The following is a 25,230-nucleotide window of genomic DNA, read 5'->3' as shown; positions in this document are numbered from 1 at the left end:
CTTTACATTGAATGTGGTCGTTTAGAATGTATCACATTTTTATATTTTATATTTATCAATGCACGCACAACAAAACCCGTGGATCCAACGTGCTTTATTGCACTTTTTCATCTCTCTGTATTGTTGCTACATTAAGCACCTCTACATGTTTAACCTCTCGCACTTAAAGGTTTGAACGACAATTGGGTTATTATATTTCGAGTTTTGCTTTATTTATAATAATCACAATTATTCGGTAATATATTTTACATAACGTTCTATTTGCTTGTTCTCTATAAATTTACGTTTAACATGAAAGCAGTATACAGTGGAACCGCACATAACGAGTTGAATGCGTTTCAGTGACTCACTCGTTATGCGGGACACTCTTTTCACATTTGTTGATAGTATCTCAGTATCGAAACGCAAAAAAAAAAACACTCGTAAACATACCACACACTTGTGTACTATTATTCGGCACTTCTCCTCCTGGCAAATGATTTCTATTAAACGATTCTTAGTATCGAAACTCATTTGCCTGTGCGAAAATAAAGAAATGCTCGACGTTAACCGATCTTGCTCTAGATTTTAAATTAGATCCTTTACACTTGTTCAGATTTGAGTTCGTTATGCAAAAACTTGTTATAAGGGGTTCCACTGTGTTTTAATTTAGTACGTTATTACAGATTTTACAAAAATGCAATAAAAAGCTGTAACATGCATATATGCGTTAATGCATGTCCTCGCATGCATTGTAGAATTATAAACGTACTAAAATTAAGTATTGTTACTGTGGTGGAAGAACAACATGCACATCAGGCATTCAATTAATGAAAGCAAAGATTTGTATTTTTTTATTCGTTTCTATTATATTCTTTATGCATTAATATTTGCTGCGTTACTTATAGCCTTCATTTTCAGTGGGATCTTTTGCATAAGCTAAGTAGGTCTACTAGTGGAACTTCCACCCTTTCTTCATCGCTTCCTCTGAACTGAACAGTTAAAACTATGCTGTGGTAAAGCGCTGTTAGGCAAGCATTTTAATTTCCGGAAGGATTGGTTATGGTTGATCAATCAACAAGGTATGCTATAGTGGGTGGCTATGTACGATCATCATATATTTGGTTATGTATTGGTGTTGGCAAAGTAGTTACACTCCAGTTGCGTCGTTAGAGTGTATATTGCTATGCCTCTAACATTTGCTTTTCATTTTAAGTGCACGTTTGCAGCTTATACTTGCACTTTTTTAACCGCGCTATCATGCACAACTTTTTATGAGATATTGCTGAAATTGGTATTGCTAATGTTTCCGTTCAGTTTAAACAGTGGCCGAAATTACTAGCAGTGCACCTTCATTGTGTGTTTAAATAAGTTTGTTATTTATTATCAATCAATTCATGGGAAGATGTTCCTTATCATTCAATTTGTCCATTTGCAGATGATTGATTAACTATGAATATATTGCCAAAAGGTATGGTATGATTCGTAACAGTTCACAACATAGTGCTACTCTTAATAAACGGTAAATTAGAAGTATTTTTTCGAGGATTTCATTGCTTTTACAAGCATTTGAGAAATATTATTTTGCATTGCCTGATCGTTGAATACTTGCCGAAACAATACGTATTCGACTTAATTTCACACAGGTTTTCATTGTAATCAGGCTTTGAAATAACATGCAAGAGACTATCAATTGAATCCCTCGCTAATAAGGGTAGTAATTCAGAAACGTCAATTGCGGTTTATAAAAAAAACGTAAAAACCAAAAAAGGATTAGGATTTGAGACAACAGATATAACAGATTTGTTGAGCCATTAGTGCTATTTAGATTTTGTATCACTGCATCGATTTTAATCCACTTGAAGGGCTACTAGAGTGTTGTGTCTATAATTTTTTTCTAGTTCATTATATGTTATGCAAAGTACACGTTTCCTTTGAACCGTATTGTGTGTGTGTGTGTGTTATGCTGCTATATGTATTAGGTATTACTAAAAAAATAATTCATTCTTTCCTTTCCGAGGTGCTAATTATTGCTAATGAATTGACGAACAGCTCTTATCTTCTGATCAATTTTACGACCATTGCAATGCATTGAATCAAATTCTAGTGACTGTTTTCTAAAAGAATCACAGATTTCAAACTTAGCAGAACCAAAACCGAACGATAGTCGATGATTTCGTTCCGTCAAAAATCGTAACTTGTGTAATGGTACTCACTAACATGTTTTGCTTTACTGCGGTTGTACCGACGGATTTATCTACGGTTCATGCCGCTTGACAAACTCCTCAAGTGTACGCGGTATCTGGTTACGATACGGTATGCCAAATCGCACGATCACCGTCGAGCAGAGACACTTCAGTGGAAGGTAGTTTACCGTCGGAATGTCGTTGATGGGATTGTTGCGTATCAAATTCAATGGACGATCATCGTGCCGATTCGGTTCATCCAGATGTGCTCCGTACTCAAGCAGTGTGTAGATTACCTACAAGTAAAAAATATGCACGGTAAAAAGTGGCCAGAAAGCTGCAGAAGCAAACGCTGCTCGGAAGATGATACCTACATCTCGATCGTAGTTGTAAGGCATAGCAGCTACCAAAAGCGGTGTTGATTTGGATTCATTTTTCGCATTCACATCGGCTCCACAGTCGAGCAGCAGTTTGGCCACGTTCAAACTGGGAAACACGATTCTGAGAGAGTTGGAATCGTCGCTGAAGTAGCCACTTCTTATCACGTTCAGGCGCGAGACGGATAGGTGCAGCAGTGTGTCGTTGGTGATGGCGCTGCGAACTTGGCTGCATACAAGCGTGTGCACCGATTTGTAGATTGCAGAACGGTCTGCATCCGTTTTGGCTGTGGCTAGCATTAGATACATCAGATGCGTAAGACATTTTATGACGCGATCAAAGTTTTCCTGCTGCTTCCGATGCACCGGCCGGATGCTGATGAGCTGCTGGGCCACGGCTATGTTTGCTGTGAGGATGCTGAAAACGGCATAGACATCCTCGAACCGCGGGACGCTTCCCTCGTACAACTCAACGGGCATCATTTCGTCGTACCCATCTATAAGGTCTAGCATCAATCGTACCAGGGCCTGTGCCGTTAAGCACGTGTCCGAGTACAGGATGGAGTACTTTTGCACCCGCACCTGTAGTGCCAGCAGCCACAGATCAATACAACGCTGAAAGCGATGTGCATCAGCATAAGACGCACCCCGAAACATCAACCGGAACAGTGTATCGCGATGGTCGATGCCGAGAATGCGGTCGTAAATTAGCAAGCTCTGTACCCGTATTGCGTCCATGTCTGCTGCAATATTGTCCAGCTCCGGTATCGTAGTAAACTCGGACGCAAACCCATAAGCCGCCCGCGGCTCGACTGGAGGTTTCTTGGTGATATACTCTGCTTCCCGTAAGCGAATCTGGTGCGCCATTCGCCAATGAAGGACGGCACCGCGCGTCACATTAAGATCGTCGATAAGCGTTGACCCAAAGAGCTCGTGTGCGTCTGCCAGTCGTTCGGCAGAATAGTTGATGCGCTTTTTCAAATAATCGAATATGTGGTAGGCTCCCTTGAGGCAGGCAGTTTGCAGCGCATCATCCCCGTAGTGCGATTTGGCGAATGGATCGGCCCCATGTTCCAGCAATAGTTGGGCCGTTTCCAGTCGATGTTCCTGAATAGCGTAGTGTAGTGCCGTTTTGTTCTGAATATCACGGGCATTCACATCTGCCCCTTTGCTGATAAGGTATGTACAAAGTGTGACCGATTGTACGGAATTGATCAGACATGTTCCACCGTTGTAGTTTGGCTTTCTGATATCCGCCCCGTGTTCCACCAAAAATTGCACTTAAAAAAGAAACATACGCACAAATGAGCTATCGAGCTGTTGTCGGTCCTTTCTCTAACAACTTACCAATATCGATGTGTGTCATAAAGCAAGCACTACGTAACGGTGTTGATCCGGTATCCGAGAGGGCATTGATGTTTGAACCAAGACGCACAAGACACTTCACGACGGGAAGCTTGCCGGAAACGCATGCACACCAGAGAGGAGTCACGCAGTGGACCGATCGATCTTCTGGCACCTCGTACAGCCCCTTCTGTTCGCTATCTGCTTCGCATACCGTGATCAAATATTCTGTGATATACACATTACCTCGGCGACATGCGATGAAGAGTGGTGAGCAGCCGTCGCTCGTACGTTTTACAACTTCCTTCCGCATCTTCCTCGGAAGTCGCTCCAAACGCTCGCGTAGTCCTTGCGAAAGGCGTGAGTTTTCGGTGCATGTTTTGCATTCCTGCAGCAGATCATTTCCAATCTGCTCCAAAGTCCTATGCTGGTACACCTGCTTCGACGCGGGTGATGACGACGACGACGTTGTTGAATTCGACGAATTCGTCGTAAGTTTTCCCATTTGGTCTTCAGTCAGTACACCAGACTCGTTTCCGAAGGTTAGGTGCCTTGAAACTCGATTTATCGATGCAAAAAGAAACTGTCGCAATTACGGAAACCAGGTATATGCTTCAAAGATGGACAGTATTTTCGGAGTGAAAACAGAAAATGTAAATTAAACTTGTGATAAAATTACAAGAACACCTTTTCACTCTTTTGTATTTTTTATTTATGGAAGTTTGTTTTGACATGGGTCGCGCTGTCAATTTGAACCAGCTATTTTGACGGATAAATAGGAGCCCATTGTGCACTATGTGTTCTGCGGAGGCCAACAATTGAAAAATATAATTAACCGTGGTGCATACATATTCATCTCCACGACCGTTAACCGTTATTTTGCGTGGAGAATACAACCTTGTCTAATAATAAATTTCAAAAACAGTTGTATTATTTGGTACTAAATCTGTCGTTTTATTTCCTATTATGAAGAAAGCTTAATCTTAATTTTAATCTTTTAAACTTAATCTTAATCTTTTAAAATGTACGAGACTGCCCAAGTTCCACAACTCCACTAAACGACCACTAAACGGGTTCTAAACGGCTCAAGCTGTCAACCTAAAAGGAATCTAAAAAGACTTCGTTTGGCAGACGGCAAACGACGCATTCATTCTAAAAATAGTAAAAAAAGCTGGTGGGGCCATCTGTTGGTGGAATAGCCACACAGCGAAGCTTTCTTCGATTGGAGGGCTTTCTCCTTCCCTCTGTACTAGTAGTGGGAGCTCGGAATCGGACCTACCCGATTCCGATTCCGTGTTCGGAATCAATTCCGGAGCCGATTCCGATGCTGGAATCGATTCCGATTCCGGAGCCGATTCAAGAACCGATTCCAGAGCCGATTCCGGAGTTTACTCCGGAATCGATTCCGGAATCAATTCTGCAGCCGATTCCGGAATTAGTTCCGGAGTCGATTCCGATTCCGAAGCAGATTCCGGAAACTGATTCCGGACCTACTATCCGGAATCGATTCCAGAAAAGTGTGAAGCTAGCCGGAATCGATTCCGACAAAAACTTCATTTTTCCCATCACTACTCTGTACTAGTGATGGGCAAAACGGCTCCGACATTTTTTAGTACGCTATCATACAATGATGTCTATATTGAACCGTTAGTGCGGAGCCGTTGGTCCGGAGCCGTTGTTTCGTCGCCGACTCCGGAACGATGGGCCCGATGCCGGCTCCGCAGCCATTGGAACGGAGCCGTGAGTGTAGAGCCGTTAGTCCGGAGCCGGCTACGGAGCCGTTGGTGCGGAGCCGTGGGTGCGGAGTCGGCTCCGGAGTCGTAGGTGCGGAGCTGGCTCCGGAACCGTTGGTGCGGAGGCGGCTCCGGAGCCGTTGGAGCGGAGCCGGCTCCTCAGCCGTGGGTGCGGAGTCGGCTCCGGGAAAAAGTCGGAGCCGGCTCCGGAGCCGTTAGTCCGGAGCCGTCTCCGGAGCCGTTGGTGCGCTCCGAAACGCCCATCACTACTCTGTACTGTTTTATTGTTTCGCATTGAAGTTATGCATCGCTAGAACTAGAAAGGTGATACGATTGTTTAAATACTAAACTCCAATGTAAATCATCAATACTAAAGCATGAGATATAAAACGTCATCTATTGAGCAAACCAGTAAAGCTATGGAGTTTTCCTTTTTTCTATGGATATTTTATTTTCCAGACGTTTAAGCTTAATCTGTGGCGATTGGGAAGTGTGGTATACAATATAGTAGGTGGATTGCTAACTGGATGTGTTTTATAAGAGTTTTTTAAAGTGGAAATTCGTTAACTGGAGTGATTCTCAGTTAAAAAACACATTAAGGTCAAAATATGAAACATCCGGAATCTTACGAAGGGAAATTCATAGCGAATGTGCATTTTTCTCAAAAAACTTATTCTCTAACTTTAAACTCTCAGTTAGCGGTCACCTAACTCAAATAACAATTATCATCTGATCTGACTGATAAAATATCGTCTTTTATTATTCATACACGAAGTTTAACATATTTTTTTACGTATTGTCCAAAAAATTTCGAATAAAATGTGAAGAGCTCAACATTTTTCTACAAAAGTTATGCTGGTCTATGAGCAACTCATTAGGATTATACGGTCCATTTTCATGGAGATTACCAGACTGATTTCGCTTCTGAATCTTCTTGTTTCAATTCAAGAACTGCTTCTCATTCCCGAGCTAATTAAAATTCTGGATTCAATTCGTTAATGGAGTAAATTGCGATACTCAAGTTGATTCCGATTCCGGAGCCGATTCCGATTACGCAATTGATTCCGGAGCCAACTCCAGTTCTCCCGCCACTAGTGCATACTATGGGCTTCACCGACTGATGAGATCCAGAAGACTTCAAGACCGCACGAATTGTGATATATATCGCACATTGATTCGTCCGGCACCATTAACATGAGTCTGGGACCATCCGAGTGGAGGATACAAACGCTCAGGGCGTGTGAGCGACGCATCCTCCTCGCTCAAACCATCTTTGGCGGTGTGTTCGAGCATGAAGTTCTTTGACGGTGGCGAAGTCTGGCAGGATACAATGGCTGGGGCATTTTATGAAACTGGGGCCCTTTCCGTTTGAAGCTCGTAGGCTGAAATTTCAGCCTGTCAGCTGTTTGCATTGTATAGCAGTTTTCGAGCAGCTATCTAAGGGAGTATAATATACAGGTGGGCTTATCCCAAGGTGTATGAATTTAGAAGACTGATTTTTATCGCTTCTGCTTCTGAATGCAGATTTTTAGAGTGTTTTGAGTATTCGTCAAGCCTCCAGAAAGCTCGTTGGAGCAAAAGTTTTCACTCGTTCTGTCAAAAAGTGATATTAAAATTTGATTATAAAAAAATGCTATGAGACCACCTGGACTACATACACTTTGATTCCAGATTCGATTACCTGATTTCTTTAATGCACCTTGGGATAAATGTAAACAAAACCGTGTTTTCGTGCAGGTTCTCGAATCTAATTCTAGCTTTTAGGCTAAAATTTTCTAGACTGAAAATCGCAGGCTAGTTTTTTGTGTGGTTTTGTATGGATTGTTTACATGATTTCAGCCTCCAACTGTCAAATTCCATACAAAAAACTAACTAGAATCGTGAAGGCTCCCACTGCCAGACTCATGCCCCACCAAGAAGTTGTTCGACAGCGACCCCCAGTTCGGAATAGGGGACGGAGGGGAGCACAATGAGTTCGATGACTGGATCAGGTGAAGCAAGATCTGTTGGAGATCGGGTGTTGAGATGGATGGGAGGTTGCAGCCAAGGACTGAGCATCCTGGAGAATGATTTTTGCCCGGCCCTGCCACGTCGACGTGCTTTATTCGATACGATCCTTCGAAGTAGCACTTCTACCTTTCGATCACCTCCCGCTCGTTTGTCAGAAGATTTACTTCCGCATCCCGGCACATTGCGGTTTTAGAAGTAAGCTCGCTCCGTGACTCCTTCAATTTTCTGTAAAACAAATATCTGGTTGTATTCCTACACAAAAACGTTCCAAGTTAACGAAGGTACGTTAACGAAGACCTGTTTAGTTAGGATTCGATTACCTAGTTTTATTTTTGATAAGGTCAGAGATGCTATATGCAACATTTTCATAGTTATTTGGAGGTATTCAAGCCACACTATTCAATTTTGAAACAGTTTTTACATGTACGCGTTTGTGCTCAATAGTTGTTAACGTCAGAATTACAGTGTTGCAAAAAAAAAATCACATCCACTTGGAAAGCCCAACATGGTTCGTGAAGCGAAAAATCAAAACTTCTTTATAATTTAGACTCCTGGGCAAAAGTGTAATATTACCAAAGCATTATTCAATGTCTCCTACAAATATAAATACTATTTTGCTGATAAATTTGCAGTCAATTTGAAGTAATGTCAAATCATTGGCAGGTGAAGGCACAAAACACTTTCAATGCGGGCTTATTGTATAATTGGATTTTCATAACCAATGAAATAAAATAAAAATACAGCAGTATCAGAATATCCAGTTGCCAAATAAAAAAATAAATAAATAAATAATATACCATAATAAACTAATTTCGCCGAATATCTGGGGTTCAGTAAAGAACTGACAAACTGTCGTTACAGACGGGAGTTAAAATGGTACAGTTAAATACAGCATAGTAACAGCTGTTCTGAATTTTGGTTCAAAGAAAAAGATTTGGCAATAATTTCTTCAAAAAAATAAAAACAACCGAGAGATCTACCAAAAGGCTTTTACAAATTACATACTACTGGAGAAAAAGCTGGATATGACGATGTATCGGTGTTGTGCGGAATCTAATGAAAGGCTTCCAAAGATAAGTCGTCGCATTCATCTTTACATCAACATTTTTTTTATTATTATTTTTTTCAACAAAATGTCAATGAAAATAAAATAAATGACCTTTCGTTTGATGCCAACATCATTTTTCTGTGTCGAAAATTGCTTGTTTACAGCGTGCACTAAGAGGTCAGATTCTAAAGGAACAGGTATTTATTAATCATTGGTAATATTTTAACTAGTGTTTGAAACATTTTGTAAATAAATTTTTGTAGCTAAAAGAAAGAAATAATAAAGTTGTAACACAAAACAGTTATAAGCAACAAAAATGGTGAAAATTGTACATGCAATTTTATGCTGTCCTTTTTCAAGTCTTATGTTTGAGTGGTTTTGAGTAGTGATGGGAAAAATGAAGATTCCGTCGGAATCGAATCCGGATAGCTCCGAAGTTTTCTGGAATCGATTCCGGATAGTAGGTTCGGAATCAGTTTCCGGAATTGGTTCCGGAATCGGAATCGGCTTCGGAATCGGCTCCGGCTGGATTTGACTCAGGAATCAGAATCAGTTCCGGAATCAAAATCGGCGATCCTGGAATCGGATCCGGAACCAACTCCGGAATCGGCTCCTATTTCGTTGTTGTTGATCCTATTTCGGTATTCGGATAAATAGATGAAAGTTCGGAAAAATCCGTAATAGATTTATAATAGAAAATCTATGAGATCATATGTGATGAAGACAATTTTGGATGATCGCCTACCGACCAATGATCAATTACTTCATTACTTTACTCAAATACACAAAATGTGAAACGTATTTGATATCGTAAAATTTCAAAGTAAATTGAAAAAGTGACTAATAAATTCAACAAAAAAACGGATACAACAGATATCAGGTATTCATCATATCCTTTTTTTAAAGTTGAAATTGCGTAAAATGCGCCTGGGTAATTAGAGGCCAAATATAAAATTGTTTGTTATAAGTTGTTAAAACCTTAAAATTGAAAAATTGTTAAAAATTGAACAACATGGACAGAGTAAAATTTAAGTATGATACGTTATTCATTATAAACACAAAAGTAGTACTTAAAACGTGCTGCAATGAGAAAACACACTTAAACAAATAGAGGAATAACTTCTATTCCGATGATTGAGAATGATATAATTTCTGTTAAAACATATTCACTTCGTATCTTATTTTTTATATCCCTCTGTCTCTCTCTTTCTCTCTCTGTCTCTCTCTCTCTGTCTCTCTCTCTCTCTCTCTCTCTGTCTCTCTTTCTTTCTTTTATTTCTTATCATCTGTTTGGTAGATAGTTTTTGTGTTGTCTTTGACATGTAGAATCTAGATCATGCAATTATACCAAGCTAGGCAAGATAAACTGTTACCGTTACACTTATTAGTAGTGTACACAAGGAGTCCCAGAAGCTTGGCAGGGCATAACTAAACTCATCTGTAACGGTGTTTACAAGCGATCTGTCCGCATGAACCACAGCCTAGAACCGGTTGCTCATATACTGACCCATTACGCTCAACAGGCCCCAATGCTCGGCTCAATAGAGGGGATATGGAGTGGCTTGGTTAGCTCGGTCTAATCATCAGCTGGCCACTTCGCTTTACAGTTTTTACTGAGGCGAGACGAGTTTTACTGTACAGTGCGGCGGATGTTGAACGAATTTGCATTGCGAACAGGAAAAGGCTCACCAACAGTTTTTCGCGCGAAAGGAGAGTGAGGCGAAACATAAGGAAACTACGGTACGATCGTTGAGGAACAGATTGCGTAAGCCGATCGTGTGGCTAGAGGAGGAAAGCTATGGAAGGATGAAACGGTGTGATGGTGCTACATCGCGGAAGTAGCAGATAATTGAACGTACACCCAAGCCAGCAAATGCGTTAAACTAGTTTGAAGAAATACCGGACACATTTGCAATGAACGACTTTAATCGGATATCACCATTTGATAAGGAGGATAGTCTCCCAATTACAACTCGTTTATACCGATGTTATTTTATTGCATACGTCATTCATAGTCAAACTCCAACCCACTGCCTTCAAAATGGTCCCTTATCCAGCCGTCGAATCGTGCAGACAATGCCGAGTCCATGTGATTTTTCCAATCGCCAATCTCGCCTTTGCGAATGAACTTCACTCCTGCATCATTCTGGATGATCGGTGAATCTTTCATCAGTGGCTCCAGATTAACGGCGGGGTTGCGCTGCATCCGTTCAAACTGCAGGTGATCACACATTGTTTGCACCTCCTCGTCGGTCAAGGCACGGCCAAATTCCAGAAATTCAGCACACTGTCTTATAACGGTCGGCAAGTTGCGCTTCATGTCCTCGTACTTCAAGAAAAGAATATTGCCCTGGTTGCGTCGCTTCCAGAAAGCCAGTGCATGGGCCCACATTGGCCCGATTGGTGCCTGGTCCGCCAGAAAGATGTCGCAGCACTCTTCGAACGTACCTTCGGACCGATGGATTAGCTGGCAGTAATAGTAATACGACACGCAAAGATCTTTGGGATTTCGAACCACATAGATGATCTTTGGGCGCACGTTGTCCATCTCGCGTGGATGAAGCTGCCAGGGTAGATGCGATTTGATGAACCGCCGTCCGGCCATCTGCTGAACACACTGCACTGAATCAATTTTTTCATGACGGCTAATCGGAAATAAGCAAGTCAATAACTCCGCATTAATATATGTTTCACCCGTTTTTGTCGATCTTATCCATATCCATAACTTACGTCACGGTGTCTTCCACACTGCGATCGTCGGAAAAGATGGCCGAAAGCTCGAGCAAGGGTGTGCGGACTTGCTGTAATTGATTGCGGGCTGCCTCATAGTCGAGATTGTTACCCAGCAGCCAAACCATCTCTTGAGCCCAGGTCGATCCAGCCCTTGGGAAAGACATTAGCCACACATCGTTTGAACGGATCGGCAAATCACGGATCGAATCGCCTATATCGGCGAATGCTTTCGGCATAACCACTCTACCCGGATTAACCTCGATGAAGTGATCCCGACGGCCAAAGAACGCTTCCAACCGTTCTCTAAACTCATCGCCGAGCGGATTGTACTCGAAGTTCATTCTGACACTAAACTTTTCGGACTTTATTAGGGTGCGAATAAGACTTGCGAGGACTAGATCCTGCGATCGAACACCACTAGCAATACTAGCAATCACTTTCACCGTCCATGCACCGGCTAAAACTGTGGCCGGAAATCGGGTGTGCAGTGGTATTTATAAAATGAACACCGAGCAAACCCCTTCTCTTACTCTTGTGCTCTGGACGCAGGATTGTTGCACTGGCCCCGGTTGTCTTTGGCATAAGCGCAGTTTGCAATTCCTAGGAAGAAAGCAGTCAGCTTTTCAGCAACCGTTTGTCAAGTCGGTTGCATCGGGTTGCATATGTTCGGGGAGGGGAGGTATACCCTCGTACCGTGCAGGTTGGCGAATTTCCGCGTTTTGACTGCATGATGCAGGATTTGTGTTTGTGAAAGCAGCTGTTTTTTGTACTAGGTAATTCTGAACCGATAGAGCGAACACGCTTAACAGTTGAACGTGGTTGTAATGCCGGGGCTGCTTCCCATCCAACATCACCTTAGTCAAACTCGATGCTTCAATCGTAAACAAGCAGTTCAGATTACAGATTAAGGGAGCTTTTGCATTAGTAGGCTCTCACGTTGATCCCGAGAGTGAGGTTGTAACAGGAAAGAGGAAGACGAAAGTATGTGGTTATCTAATAAAGTCATAAAAAGTAGTTACATCTGTGCCCGATGGTTAAGCGAACTGAGGTGGTAAACGATATGCGTAAGTAAGATACTTTGTACACGTTTTTAATTAATAATAATAAAAAAGTACCGGTAAAATGGTATTGTAAGGCATATAAAAATCTGGAATATTTAATGTTTTAAGTTATAAACAAACGGTAAAAAAGTTGTTGTCTTTTTTGCAAGACATTATTGTTCGAAATTGGAGGTAGTCTTGCCAAATCCAAGTGGTGGATTCAAACGCCGAACGATGGTCGTACCTTTGATGGCAGTTCATAAACATTATTAAATAAGCGCCCAAGGTTTACTCTTACGCTCCACGATCTTTCTTCGCATTTGTTGGCGGCCTATGGAAACGCGATACCTGACACAATACGCTTCAGCGTAACTTTAGCATTCCTTTCTCTGACCTTTCCCTCCTTGAGAACGGTTACTATACACCTTCGATGCTTCCGGCCGGCTTCAGATTATCTTTTTAAAAGTTATCCTCTTGATTTGATGCCTCTTGGCTTTTGGCCCCTGGTTGGACGATGGCCTATTTTGGGTTGCCGGTTTAGGTTTGGGCGAGTTTGACCCACTTTTTACGGGCCTGAAGATCAATGCTGAGCTTCTCTCTCTCCCGGCGCAGCCAACACGAGCGGCTGTTCGTTGCCTTGACCGCGAGGTACGATCATTTGTTGCTGACGTTAGCAACGGATGGGTGAAGAGTGAGAGGAAAAACAAACATTCAATGGTGCTCTCGCTTCATCGATCGAAAGAACATTCTTTCATCGTATATTGTGTATGAGGTTAACGACATTTACGAAAGCCCCCCTCCCTCTCTCACTCTCTCAATGTCCTTTCTCCTTTTGTTTCTGTTAACATCAAACTGGTAGAAATATTTCGTTACAATCTCGGCTCTGTGTATTCCGTGGGCTGTTAAATGAAATCATTCTTCGCCAACGGGATATACCTAAAGGCCGCTCATATTGACCCATTTGCGGATTCTGCCATCTTTCTGCGCTCTGTATTACCTTCCCGTAACGCGACTCCTACCCGTTACGAACTTGTCTCTACAGATGATCGGTTCTCCTCCTCACATGTGATGCTCATGAATAATGTAGCACGCTTTAGCTGTTACATTCGCAGACTGGGAGACTGACCCAGAGCCCATACCGTCACCAAACTTGCCTCATCTTTTGGACGGTGAAAGTTTGGGAGCTTTTGTTTTCCTGGACATTTGCATAGAACGCATCCAGAGGAGTTCCAGTGGAATGTGTAAAGTTTGATTTTTAAACATTACAGGCACCACACCGTAGCCGCATCTTTGGTGCTCAAGAGCAGATTTTACGTGCTACAAAAAAGCATTGGATTATGGAATACGATGAGGGCCTAAGATGCTTGGTAAGCGAACGTTGCCCTACATAGCAAGTTAGCGGATATTTGCTGCTTGTTCGGTCTACTGGTCAATTACGTTTTTCAGTGGCACGGCAAGGCACGCACAGTTCTTGCCAGCGACTGCTTGCCCTTGGCTGGAACTGATTGGACTTCTATACCCCGGGAAGGGAGTATACATGGTACGTCTAATGGGGGTATGGAACACCTAGCAGAAACAGGAACGCCTAAGAATTACTGTTATAAAAACATGCTTCTCCAGGTTTCGCTACCCGTCCTTCCCGTCGGCCCGTCGCCAGAATCCGCAGCGTAACGAATGGTCCCCGACTCACGCGCTACATACGATCACGCTCCTAGGTACGTTGCTGGCTCGCTGACTTCTTCGCTGGCTGCTGCACACACATACAACCTGTTCTAGTGCTTCGCTCCGTTTCGTTTCGATGCCCATCGTGCCGTGCTTTCTCATGTATAGGTTGCCTTTTTACGTTATTTCTTTCCTTTCCATCTTTAAGCGTTTCCTTACGTCCCATCTTCTCAAGCACCTTTACCTTTTCTCCTTCGCGATCGCAACTCGACAATTACGTTTGCTTTTTTGCCTTTGTCCACCATAGCTGTCTCGTTCGCTCGTGCCCTGGTAGCTGCTGGAGAAAGGGGTTGCCGAGCTGCTGTTGCTTCATGACTGCGGACGATCTTCACGAGGTACGTGGATATTCTTTACTCCATTCAGTTTTGTGTCGGATTTCGAGCCGAGCGCTTGTGCGTCATACCAAAGAACTCGCGCATGAAGAATATTTCTACACCGTCTTGAAAGAGGCATCTGGGCAAACAGTGAGCACAGTTGGAAAGCGCGAGAGAGAGAGAGAGAGAGAGATAGAGTGAAATAAACCAAATCTTCACTACTCGGGGTGTGCCACAAGGTGAAGAATGTTATAAAATCTTGCTAATAAAGTTGGGTTTCTGTAGTGAAGTGCAACAGTACTTAGCATAGCGATACAGTGAACCGGAAAGAAGATGTACTTCAAGTGTAAATACCTATGTATTGTGTCGTTGGTGATCTTCTCGATCAGTGGCAGTGCGTATACCACGCAGCGTACGAACGATGCCGTGACTGACGAAGGCAGCCCATTCTTGGATATGGCGTCCGAGTTCTTGTCGACGTTGGGAAATCAGCAGGGTGGCGGTGGTGGTGGAGGAGCTGCCGCTGGGCTTTCTGGGATCGCTTCTATGCTGCTGCCATTGATGGCCAACGCAAATAGTGGTGGTGGTGGTGGTGGGAAATCCGCCGGAAACGATGGCATGGGAGCGATTCTGTCCGGAATCGGTAGTATGCTAGCTGCCGGTGCAAACGGTGGCGGAGCTGGTGGTGGTGGCGGTGGAGGCTTTGATCCTGCACTGATCGGAAACGTGATCCAAATGTTCGCCGGCGCAGTGGGCAGCAATGCTGATGATACTGCCGATGAGCCTGTCCGCCGTCAGCAGCAATCAGGCGGCAAGCGGCAGAAGCGCAAAGCGCCTGCAGAACAAGCCCAGAATCCGCTAGTAGATACAGTACTTACGATGGCTTCGAGCTGGCTAGCCAACTATAATAACGTCGATCAGGATCGCGACTCCTCAAAGGGGGGTGGTGCCGATGCGCTGGTTAACTTACTGCCATTGGCGGTGCAAGCCTTCCAATCGTTTTCTGGCCCGGAAATGGAACGTACACAGGCGAAGCATAAAGATCACTCCTGGGTACTGCCACCGTTCCTCGAAAACATGCACATCATGTGGGATCAATTCACGCAATCCGAGCTCGCGGAAGCGCTTTGGATGAAGCTGGGATTGCACACCGTCTTTAAAGGATTCGTCGGACGGGACGGTAAGCTGGATTACGACAAACTGTTTCAATCGCTGCAAAACCAGTCATTCCGACGGCGCTGGATCAAGGCGGCCACCATTTATCTAGCCGAGTGGGTGAACTACATCGCCAACCCGGAGGTCTACCAGCGGTGAGTAATCGTGAGCAGTGACACATTAAAGTTTCCCTTCGCCAAAATACCGTTATTGAACCGATGGAGATGACGTGGTGAATTCGTTACGCCTCAAAGTCAAGCTTCACACGGAAGTAGGTCAACGACGCGAAACGTGCTATAACGTGCCATTCTTTCCCTTCTGCGGTTTCGTTTTTACAGATACGTGGCCACTGGTCAAATGATGGCAAATGGGTTCCTTCAGTCGCAGGGTTATCCGAAACAAACGTTCCTAGATATTAACCGACCGAGTGAAACGATCTCGAACTTAATCGATCACGTTGCCAAGCGCCATCTGGCGGTTAAGATTGCTTCCATCCAGTACGTTAAACCAGCCGTGAACTATGTAAAGGATTTGCTGAAGCTGGGTAAAGCTAAACAGTTCCTAACACAGTACAACGTAACCGAGATGACGGATAAGCTGACCGATACGCTCAATCTTGAGGTGAGTTTAGCGGTTTACAGAAGAGCGTTCAATGATTAATTGGTTTCTTTCATGCCCAACAGGTTATTGAGCCAGTGCTGAAGGTGCATCGTGCCTATCGACAGGCGATCGTGACGCCTCACTGCGACAAGTACATTCTGTGCGAGATCAACTCACACGATCCGAACGAAAAGCTGGGTCTCGGCGGATTCAAGCATGGTGTGACTAAGTTTGGCAGCATGGCAGCCTCATGGTTTATTTCTCAGGAAACACGTACACCCTTCTGGACGCTGTTTGCCATTATTAACGATCCACATAACTGCGATGTAAAGCATCCGGTAGATTGTGCGGAATATCATGAGAGTGAAAACCGTGTTACGACTGAGTATCCGCACAGCGAGCTGTAGAAGGCCGTAGGCGGCCGGTAGTAGATGAAGACGCTGAGGGAAACGAGCGGTGCTCGGTTCTGTTGTTACTTTCGTGATGTCAATTGCAGCACATGCTGTAATATTTCCATTGCTGGATAAAACGCTGCATTGTTGTGATTGGCAAAATGAAAACCCCGAAAAAAACACGCACAAACACGTGATTGTTGACTTAAAATCTCACAAAAATCCTAGTGATCTAAATCGAGTATGAAATAGGCGCCAAAGCGTTTGCCAGAGCAGAGCCTTTGTCGTCAGGATTTGAATTTACATTCGAATTGAACCAAGCGTGTGCATGCATCGAAAAGAGCAATTGATCGTGCGTATGGATAGAATTAAGTCAGGGAAGCTATGCGTTCTTTTAACAAAGGGAGAGAGCAAAATATTACATTTTAAAGACCGGCACAAAATACAAGCTTAAGCCGTATTGGCATTACCCGTTCGGTCAACCTAACGGTGAAGCGTTAAGTGCACAATGCCGCGTTGTACGTGATCGAGATTGATGAGTGTCTAACGGTTGTTAGTCGGCATGGATTCTTGATTTGCGTGAGCCTATTTGCTTCAAAATTTTCAAACGTTTTCGGCGATTAAGTTAGTATTTTAATGCACCCTCACTTTCAGATCGATTTGATTTTCCGCATTTAAGAAGCAGAAGTGCAAAAAGTAGTTTTTAAGCTAGAGTAATTCCATGGTTTGATACGAGCTGAGAGGTATGCAACACAGATCGAACTATTTCGGTCCTATAATAATATACTTATGGAAAACGGTTTTCCCGGTATATGATCGAACTTTTTTTTCGTTTAATGGTACATTTGAATGTAGATTTCTAATCCTGTAGACAGTTGCGACGTCAGGAAGCATTGGCGACTTATCGAACGATCGGTCACAACCAAAAAAGAAAAACAAAACATAAATAAACTCGAAATGGAAAAATTTATCAATAATGTGTTGGGGTAAATTTATCCATCATTGTACATAAGAAAGAAGTGATATATAATGAGGTTTGAACAAACTTTTGCAGTTTTCTAGTTATAGGCTTTTTTATTGCACTTGGGATCTAAAGCGAATCGTAAGTGGACGGAAAATGGTATCAGTGCTGTTAGTTGATTTAAATAAGGCGTTTTATCATGAGGATTACTTTTTTATGCTCTTGCAAACCCAATCCATTCCCTCCTAAGTAAGAGCAAATGCAGCATGCAAAAGAGGGGAAATAAATCCATCAATTAGTTTGTCGAATAAATTGGAAAGACAATATGATAAGGGAGGTAAGGGTGGCAGCCCAACAATGGTGCAAGGGTGGTGTTATAACAATGGTGCAATCAAAACATACTATTTACCTTCACTCCTGTGCCTTGCAGAGCTGAACATCCCTGTATTTGCCAGGTACGATCCATCAGTTTTACCAGCTTTAAGCATTCTGCAATCTCGGAAGCCTTTAGGGCACCAACAACGTCCTGCTTGTTGGCAAACACTAGCAACGGGACTGATTTGAGTTTGTCATCCAAGAGCAATTCGGTAAGCTCGTCGCCGGTTTCTTCCAACCTTTTCTTGTCGCTTGAGTCAATGACATAAATTAGCACGTCGGTGTTTTCAAAGTAGTTTTTCCAATAAGGGCGTATTTTGCTCTGCCCGCCAATATCCCAGACGTTCAGCTTGAAGCCGTCCGACACAACGGATTTGATGTTGAATCCTGCTGTCGGAGTCACTTGTGTGACTTCCTCGGATGCGAGCTGTTTCAGTAGTGTCGTCTTGCCGGCATTGTCCAGTCCGAGCAATAGTATGCGTAGCTCTTTTTCCGGCGCGGACCGCAACTTGCGCAAAAGAGAGAGAAGACCCTTTTGGAAGAAGAGTAAACGAGCTGTTATAACCACAACAAAATAATAGACTGAGATATTTGTTCTAGAAATTTATCTTATTAACGAAAAGGCAAAGATCGTACGTGCATGGAATTGAACTATAATAAACATTACCATTATTACAACGAATTTCAAAATATTATAACACTCAAACAGAACCTATCAAACTTATTTGTACACCTAAACCGTACTATCTGTCAAAACAAACTCTGTTTCCCGGGAAACGCATACCAAACAATATCGCTCGCGTTTATCAACCGAGAAAAAATAAGTATTTCAGCGATAAAAGGAGGATAAACGAGGTGAACTTGATAACGGAAGATCTCTTACCATTGAGGATACAACAGTAGTTACGTTGCGATCGAGAAAGTGTGTTTTAGTTTTTCAAAATTGTGAATTTTGGAAGGAGCAACAAACAGGTCGAGTAGCGAACAGTCACAACACAACACAACACAACACCAGACCAACTGTCATAAAAGCCTTTGGCACAGACAGTTTCAAATCTCGACAACCAGGTGGCGCTGTATTGCAGGGTTGGTAAACCTTAAAATGGGAGAGCGTACCTGGAAATGTTTTAAATGATTTTAGCTTTTTTTGTAATACTGTTTTAGCAAAATGAGTCTAATTTTATGGATAAAGGGTCTGAATCCAATGGAAGCAACATCGCATAGTACTTGGCAGGGTAAGAATAATGTAAAAGATCAGATATAATACGAGTTTTTATACATTTACAGTAGTGATACCGGGTCGGAGTCATCCGTAAGAAACCCGGAGTCGTTCGGGTCGGCCCGTAAGGTGCAAGAAAGCATAAGCGATTCCAAAGAAGGTTCAACATTCTGATGACTCGCTGCTCCCACGGGTCGGAGTCGCTTATGTTTTCTTGAACTTACTGATCGTTCGGGTCGACCCGAACTTGCTGCACCCACGGGTCGGAATCGATTCCGACTCCGGATCGGGTAGTGCAATGAATCGTATGTCGCACAATTAATTTACAGCTTGTATGCATATTTCTTGTATGATTCACAGCGATAAATCTAAACCAGATGATGCATTTATCGAAAGGATTATCCGCCATGCAAATACGTTTCGGTTCCTTATACAGCTTTATCGGCCATGAGAAAACCCTGTACATATTCTGTATCTTCACGGAGCAACGTAAAACAATTACGTTCGAGGCGGACATTGTATCACTAGCGATAAATAGCAAACACTGTTTAGTTCTGTTGACAAATGGACAGTTGCAGAAGTATGATCCTTTGGAAGAACGATTGAGTTGTCTTAATTTCCTCGGTATCGAACTCGATAGCATCAATGCTACGAAAGGATCGATCACTCATCTCGCTTGTGGAGAATGCATAACGGTAGCATGTACGTCGACTAATGCCATCTATAACATTCCAAACCTTACGGCAACACTGCCTAAACACGTGCGCATTAGAAAGGTGGTAGCTGGTTTTGAACACTGCTTAATGCTCACCACCAATGGAGATGTTTACAGCTGGGGTGGTGGATTGTAAGGATAATTCAACGTTGACGACGATAATTTACTTTGTATTTACGTCATATTGTACGTGTTTGTTAATTTTTCGCAGACGAGGACAACTAGGAAACGGAGAAATTGTTGCCGTTAACGATCGCCCATGTGTCGTGAATGGATTGGCCGGAGTGAAAGTAATCGACATTGCAGCCGATGGATGGCACTCTGCAGCAGTATCTGCCTTCGGTGATCTATACACGTGGGGTTGGAACAATCAAGGTCAGCTAGGCTTACAGGATCCGCAGCATAGGGAGCGTGTCGTTTCCCTACCGCAGCTTGTATCCTTTTCTGGCGAGGAAGACTTAATGGTGGAAAAAGTCCACTGCGGCATTGGGCATACGGTCGTAGAAGTAGTTGGCGTGGACCGGAAGAAACAGGTGTGGTGTGCAGGATGGAATTTAGAAACCCGTTTCACCTATTCTCAAGCTTCATTGTCGGTAAATTTCGGAGGTTTCCGTAAACTGGACGGCCCCGTCCAAGGAGAAGCCGAACAACTAGATGTAGGGGCAGGATCATACCAGGTATACTTCCTGCAGCGAGACCAAAACTGAATAAAGACGCCCGAAATGCAAAAAGTTACAACATCCTTGACCTGGTTTCAAGCGTTGCTATTTATACGTGCACACGGAAAGACCGAAAATAACGAAAGCGTCTGTAAAGGCGAGGTCCATACTTCATAAGGCTGCAGTATTTTGAGGAAACAAGTTTCACTGATTTCAAGTGCGCGAGATCATGCCATTGTGCAAGGAAGACAGCAAAGTGAATCGCGAAAAAAGAAAGAAAAAAAAAAACGAACGCACGCAGCACGCATAATTGCGCCGGCATTGAACCAAAATGCGGACCGTGTAAACGTTGTGGTTGAACAGCATTTCTGGATGACCGACACGGAGCACATCCCGAGGCTCGGTGGGCGCTGTCTGTCCGTGTAGTGGGGGAACGGGGGTGGGGAGGGGGAGAAAACTCTTGAAGGAAGCGACAGCAGGCAGGATGGCCGCATTATGTTCAAGGTTTCAGTTGGCCAAAAAATTTAAAAGAAATGAGGTCACACCGCCCGTCTCAAGTCGGGACAGCCACATCCTTGCCGCGCAGCATCCTTGCCATGCGAGCATTGCATTGCCTGCAGCCATGGCCCAACCGCTAAAGTCATGTCGTTTGCGCTGTGCTCGAGCTCGAGCAGCAGCAGTTTTATGGTCGGTAAAACGGAATGTTTTTATTACTGCTCTTTGCGCTTTGCGCTTGCAATTGCAACGCTTTCGCCGAAATGCACTGCACATGGTAAACAAAGGGCACATGCGAACAAGAAGCGATTGAAAACGAAAAGCAGAGCCGCAATAAAACAAGAAAGAAAACGGAAAGAAAAGAAAAGATCAACGACGATCGCTGAAGAGTGAACAGCAAAGAACGCCACAAGGAGGGCAAACTAAAAAATAAACTCGAAAGACGAGCGCGCTGCATTTTAAGCCAGACAGACCGGGTCGAACCCTCGAAAAATTGAGAGTGAAAATAAGATCAAGGCCAGCCAGTTCCTTCCTGCCCGCGTGCCGCACAATAACTGGGGTTTTGTGCATGCGCACAACTGCAACGCTTGCGAGGTAATGCATTTTTCGTTGCATCGAAAGATGTGGTAATTGTGTGCGCAGCAATCGACGAGGATGAGGACGAAGACGGATGACGTCGATGCGATGACGAACACGGCAACGACAACGCCTGTAATGAAGACACCGGTGCTGCGGATGAGTGCCTTTGTCCAAAAATGAGTTAAATTATGAGTCCCACCGTTTGGCGGGAGGCGCAGGGCGAAGACAAGGAAACGGTCGAGTCCCCACGTTGCGCCAATCGGTCGTCATCCACGATCCCAAACCGGTTCATCCCCCGGTGCCGGGTCGGGTTGGTGGTGACGCTGTTGCGATGGTTGCAATTGCCGGTTTTCGGGAGGTGGATGTGGCCTCGATCTTTTGCAAAAACTGGGTGCAATAAGTGTTCTCTTCCTCCCAGGCTGGGTAATGCATGGGGAGCCGGGCATGATCATTAAATTGTTACGGCCCCGTGAGCAGTTTCACTTTTTTTCACTTCCCATTTCGGGGACAGCAGGGACGTCCATGCATGTTTGGATGGCTGGTGTGTGTGTATTTTTTTTGTTTTTGGTTAATATTTTTTGCTGTGTGTGTGCATGGTATTGTGTGAGGAAATGCAGTTTATTTTTGGCCATTCGGAAGGGGATGGGTGAGAAGGGGTTTGCGGGGCGATTACGGCTCTGCGATCGGTTACCAGATCGTACGTATTTGGTGCAGAACAAATTGAGGGATTTTGGCATTTTTTTTTGCTGCTGCTGCTGTCTGGCTATCGTTGTTCTGAAGAACCGTTGTTTTTTGTTCTGACTGCTTCCTGGACTGTACGATGGCGAGAGTACGTAATGGTGAAAGTAAACTTACAGTTTTGCCTCCTGCTGGACGAGGAGGGAGGACGACAACTTTTACCACTAACTGTTTGAAAGGCAATGCTGAAATACAATTTCGGTTAGGTATTGTTTGCATATCTTAATAATATCGCCAAGTGTATATATTTAATAGAAGAAAAAAACCAGATACAATGCTTTCATGAGTAGTTAGGAACAAAGAGTGCAGAAAGAAGTGAGCCAGCAGGTGCAAAAGAAAGTAGCAAAATGCTGCAACACACGTAGGATCTTAAGTATGATGAACAAACTGTCAATTAAATAGAACAAAACGCCTTATGTTTCCATCATTATGGTCCACATCTTTGTCTGGATTCAAATTAAGAAAAATCGATAGAATAAGATTAACTACGCACATGTTCATTGCATAACAATCGTAACTGGTTTGAAGCTGAGGATCTCCTCTTCGACTTCGAGTTGTATTCAGAGCAGTCAGTCCTGCGGAGTGAATGATGAGACGGTAAGGATGATACGTTCATTCACCTTCAACGTTGTTTTCCTACTTACTGACGCTTTTATTGTATTTTATTTCATTTTATCACACAATATCTCATTCAAAGTCACATCAATATAGTTTTATTTTAAAGCACATTTTAGTAAGAGATTTAATTGATAGTCTAATAACTGCCACATTTGTGCATATGTTTACGTACGTTGTATAAAAATAGTGCTCAAATTTAACATTTTCCATCTACTAAAACGAATACTCGAAAACTACCATCTGCAAATGTTACAAAAGCACAGCAAAAAAAGAAGGAAATATACGATCGCGTGACTGCAATTGCACAAAATGTGCACGAAAAAATAATAATAATTTGAAGCACCTTGCACGGTGACCCCTTGCATTCGAGGACAAAGGAATGGTATTTTTTACCGCTGCGTACCCAAAAACAGATACCCGAAAAACCGTTATGGTCAATTATTTTCTTAAAAAAAGGGAACACCCCAAATTAGGTGAAATGTTCAGCGATACACAAATATGACGTTGGGGGACAAAGAATATTGAGCTGAGTGCTGTTGCAGAGTGTTTGATGCCTCTTTGTTCATATTTTACTTTATTATAAAAAAATATTATTGCTTTATAATCCTGTAGCCTTCTTGAAATAAGTCATTGAACTTAATTTCCCACTCCGCAATTGTATGCATAATGTCTCAAGCCTATCGTATCCAGTTTGGCGAAACGTTTAAGTTTGAGCATTTCACATCTTTTTGTCGGGCTATAATTGCAGTTTGTCTGTCATCAGTATGACCGACCGGCTTATCGCTAGCGACCGGTTGATGTACGCCCTTGAACAGTGCAAATCGGCAACAACCCATCCCCAGACTGGTCGAAAAGCGGCTCCCCAGCCAGACGTCTGAAGAAGCACTCTCACTGCTCCGTCTATTTTGCGTCCGCAGCAGCAGTGGTGGTGACGCGCGTTATCGCGACCCTCGTACATATCAGCCAAACAAAGTTTCTTCACATGCAAAAAAAAGAAAAAAACAAAACACTAAAAGCAAATACGAATTGTGTTCAGATAGCGATGGCGAGACCAGAAGCGCAGAGCCGCGCGGCTTGCGGCATCCCACGATGTACGCGCAACACAAACACACATACACGAAAGAGCGGCCGTCACTAACGCTAACATGTCGCCATCGTTACGATGTCCCGGACCTAGCCTAATCTGTTTTGAAGTGATGCTTTACGGGCAGGCATGGAGGACGCCTTTTGGGTTCAACGAATTAGAAACATTGAACTCGCGACCGACTAACGGGGTGCGGTCACAATACGTTAGGCGAAGTGTGGAAAGTGGCCGCTTGAACAATGGACCAATCGATGGCCAGTGTATCTGTGTTTTGTTTTGGTCTGGTTTTCTAATTTTTGCCATCAACAGACGAAAACCAGGAGCATCAACAAAGCGTACGCGTACAATGCGGATGTTGTTTAATTTTTTACCAGCTCCACTCCAGACAAATGTTCAACAGTGTGTCCCGAGCAGGGTGAACTCAAGGCCTTCCCGCCTGTGCTTTTGCCACGTTCTGTCTGGATGTGGCTGGAGATGTGCCACTATCGTGTGCGTTTGTTTACACACGATGATCGTTCCGTCTGAGAGCGTTCGGCGTTTAATGCCCATGTGGTTAGGAATGGGGCGTACGACCCCCGGAAGCGTTGGAATAAAGAGTGCAGAAAACGAGTGTTTACGGATCCGATGGTCGCGCCACGCTCGCTTACAAAATGCTGCTGTTTGGGTGGTTTTGCTTTTGATGCTTCATTTTTTCGGAGGTGCAACCCAACGGTGGCCTCATTAGCAGGCCAGTGGCTGTCCCTCACCGGTAAAAGGGGACAGCGCAAGTTTGCGCAATATTTGACCACTTGACGCGCTGCTCGATGATGATTGTCGTAGGCAGTTGCAGTGAAAACAGACCCTCCCTCAGGGCGGATGGTCTTATCAGCCGGCGGTGTGATAGAGGGTTTCGCAAAATGTGTTTAAAAAAAAAAAGAAAGAGACCAAGCGACACCCCATCATTTCACCATTAGCGCAGTGATAACAGAGGCATGTTGATTTAGGTCAGTTTTGTGTATTTCTGTTACGGGATATATTTTTTGCTGTTCGGCTATTGGGATCGGCGAATGTAGGTCGTTTGAAAATTTGGCACAAATGTACGGTTATCTCGAGCATGTTCTAAGTGTGCGATTAACTCTAGGCAAGATCGAATTAATCACAATGACCTTTTCAAC

At 43.6% G+C, this 25,230-nt stretch overlaps 5 protein-coding genes across 7 annotated transcripts; 2 read left to right on the top strand and 3 right to left on the bottom strand.

Annotated features, from left to right (window-relative positions):
• Nucleotides 1-187: 187 nt before the first annotated feature.
• LOC1274645 (protein fem-1 homolog C) lies at nt 188-4,696 on the bottom strand. The gene is made up of 3 exons (XM_003436780.2): nt 3,890-4,696; nt 2,540-3,822; nt 188-2,461 (listed from the first exon to the last, which is right to left on the bottom strand). The coding sequence occupies exons 1-3, from the start codon at nt 4,389-4,391 to the stop codon at nt 2,237-2,239; spliced, it is 2,010 nt and encodes a 669-aa protein (XP_003436828.2). The 5' UTR covers nt 4,392-4,696; the 3' UTR covers nt 188-2,236.
• A 5,916-nt stretch (nt 4,697-10,612) lies between these two features.
• On the bottom strand, nt 10,613-11,896 carry LOC1274644 (luciferin sulfotransferase). Its single transcript, XM_313795.6, has 2 exons — nt 11,408-11,896; nt 10,613-11,322 (listed from the first exon to the last, which is right to left on the bottom strand). The coding sequence occupies exons 1-2, from the start codon at nt 11,749-11,751 to the stop codon at nt 10,683-10,685; spliced, it is 984 nt and encodes a 327-aa protein (XP_313795.3). The 5' UTR covers nt 11,752-11,896; the 3' UTR covers nt 10,613-10,682.
• Nucleotides 11,897-14,533: 2,637 nt separating this feature from the next.
• LOC1274643 (uncharacterized) lies at nt 14,534-17,603 on the top strand. The gene is made up of 3 exons (XM_313794.6): nt 14,534-15,796; nt 15,980-16,262; nt 16,325-17,603. Exons 1-3 carry the CDS (start codon nt 14,820-14,822, stop codon nt 16,646-16,648), a joined length of 1,584 nt encoding a protein of 527 aa, XP_313794.5. The 5' UTR covers nt 14,534-14,819; the 3' UTR covers nt 16,649-17,603.
• An 84-nt stretch (nt 17,604-17,687) lies between these two features.
• LOC1274642 (ADP-ribosylation factor-like protein 3) lies at nt 17,688-18,976 on the bottom strand. The gene is made up of 3 exons (XM_313793.6): nt 18,853-18,976; nt 18,004-18,501; nt 17,688-17,839 (listed from the first exon to the last, which is right to left on the bottom strand). Exons 1-3 carry the CDS (start codon nt 18,853-18,855, stop codon nt 17,801-17,803), a joined length of 540 nt encoding a protein of 179 aa, XP_313793.6. The 5' UTR covers nt 18,856-18,976; the 3' UTR covers nt 17,688-17,800.
• Nucleotides 18,909-20,645, top strand: LOC4577407 (E3 ISG15--protein ligase Herc6). 3 transcript variants are annotated; one of them, XM_061650506.1, is made up of 4 exons: nt 18,909-19,055; nt 19,134-19,204; nt 19,549-20,035; nt 20,115-20,645. In XM_061650506.1, exons 2-4 carry the CDS (start codon nt 19,138-19,140, stop codon nt 20,608-20,610), a joined length of 1,050 nt encoding a protein of 349 aa, XP_061506490.1. In that variant the 5' UTR covers nt 18,909-19,055; nt 19,134-19,137; the 3' UTR covers nt 20,611-20,645. The 3 variants fall into 3 exon arrangements, with proteins under 3 accessions (XP_061506490.1, XP_061506491.1, XP_061506492.1); XM_061650507.1 differs by having other exon boundaries at nt 18,964-19,055; nt 19,111-19,204; XM_061650508.1 differs by having other exon boundaries at nt 18,980-19,059.
• The last annotated feature ends 4,585 nt before the right edge of the window (nt 20,646-25,230 follow it).

The sequence above is a fragment of the Anopheles gambiae genome, chromosome 2 (genome assembly GCF_943734735.2).
Source record: "Anopheles gambiae chromosome 2, idAnoGambNW_F1_1, whole genome shotgun sequence".
In the NCBI taxonomy this organism is placed as follows: Eukaryota; Metazoa; Arthropoda; class Insecta; order Diptera; family Culicidae; genus Anopheles; species Anopheles gambiae.
The sequence above is the reverse complement of the archived record's forward strand: the minus strand, read 5'-3'. Positions and strand labels throughout refer to the sequence as shown.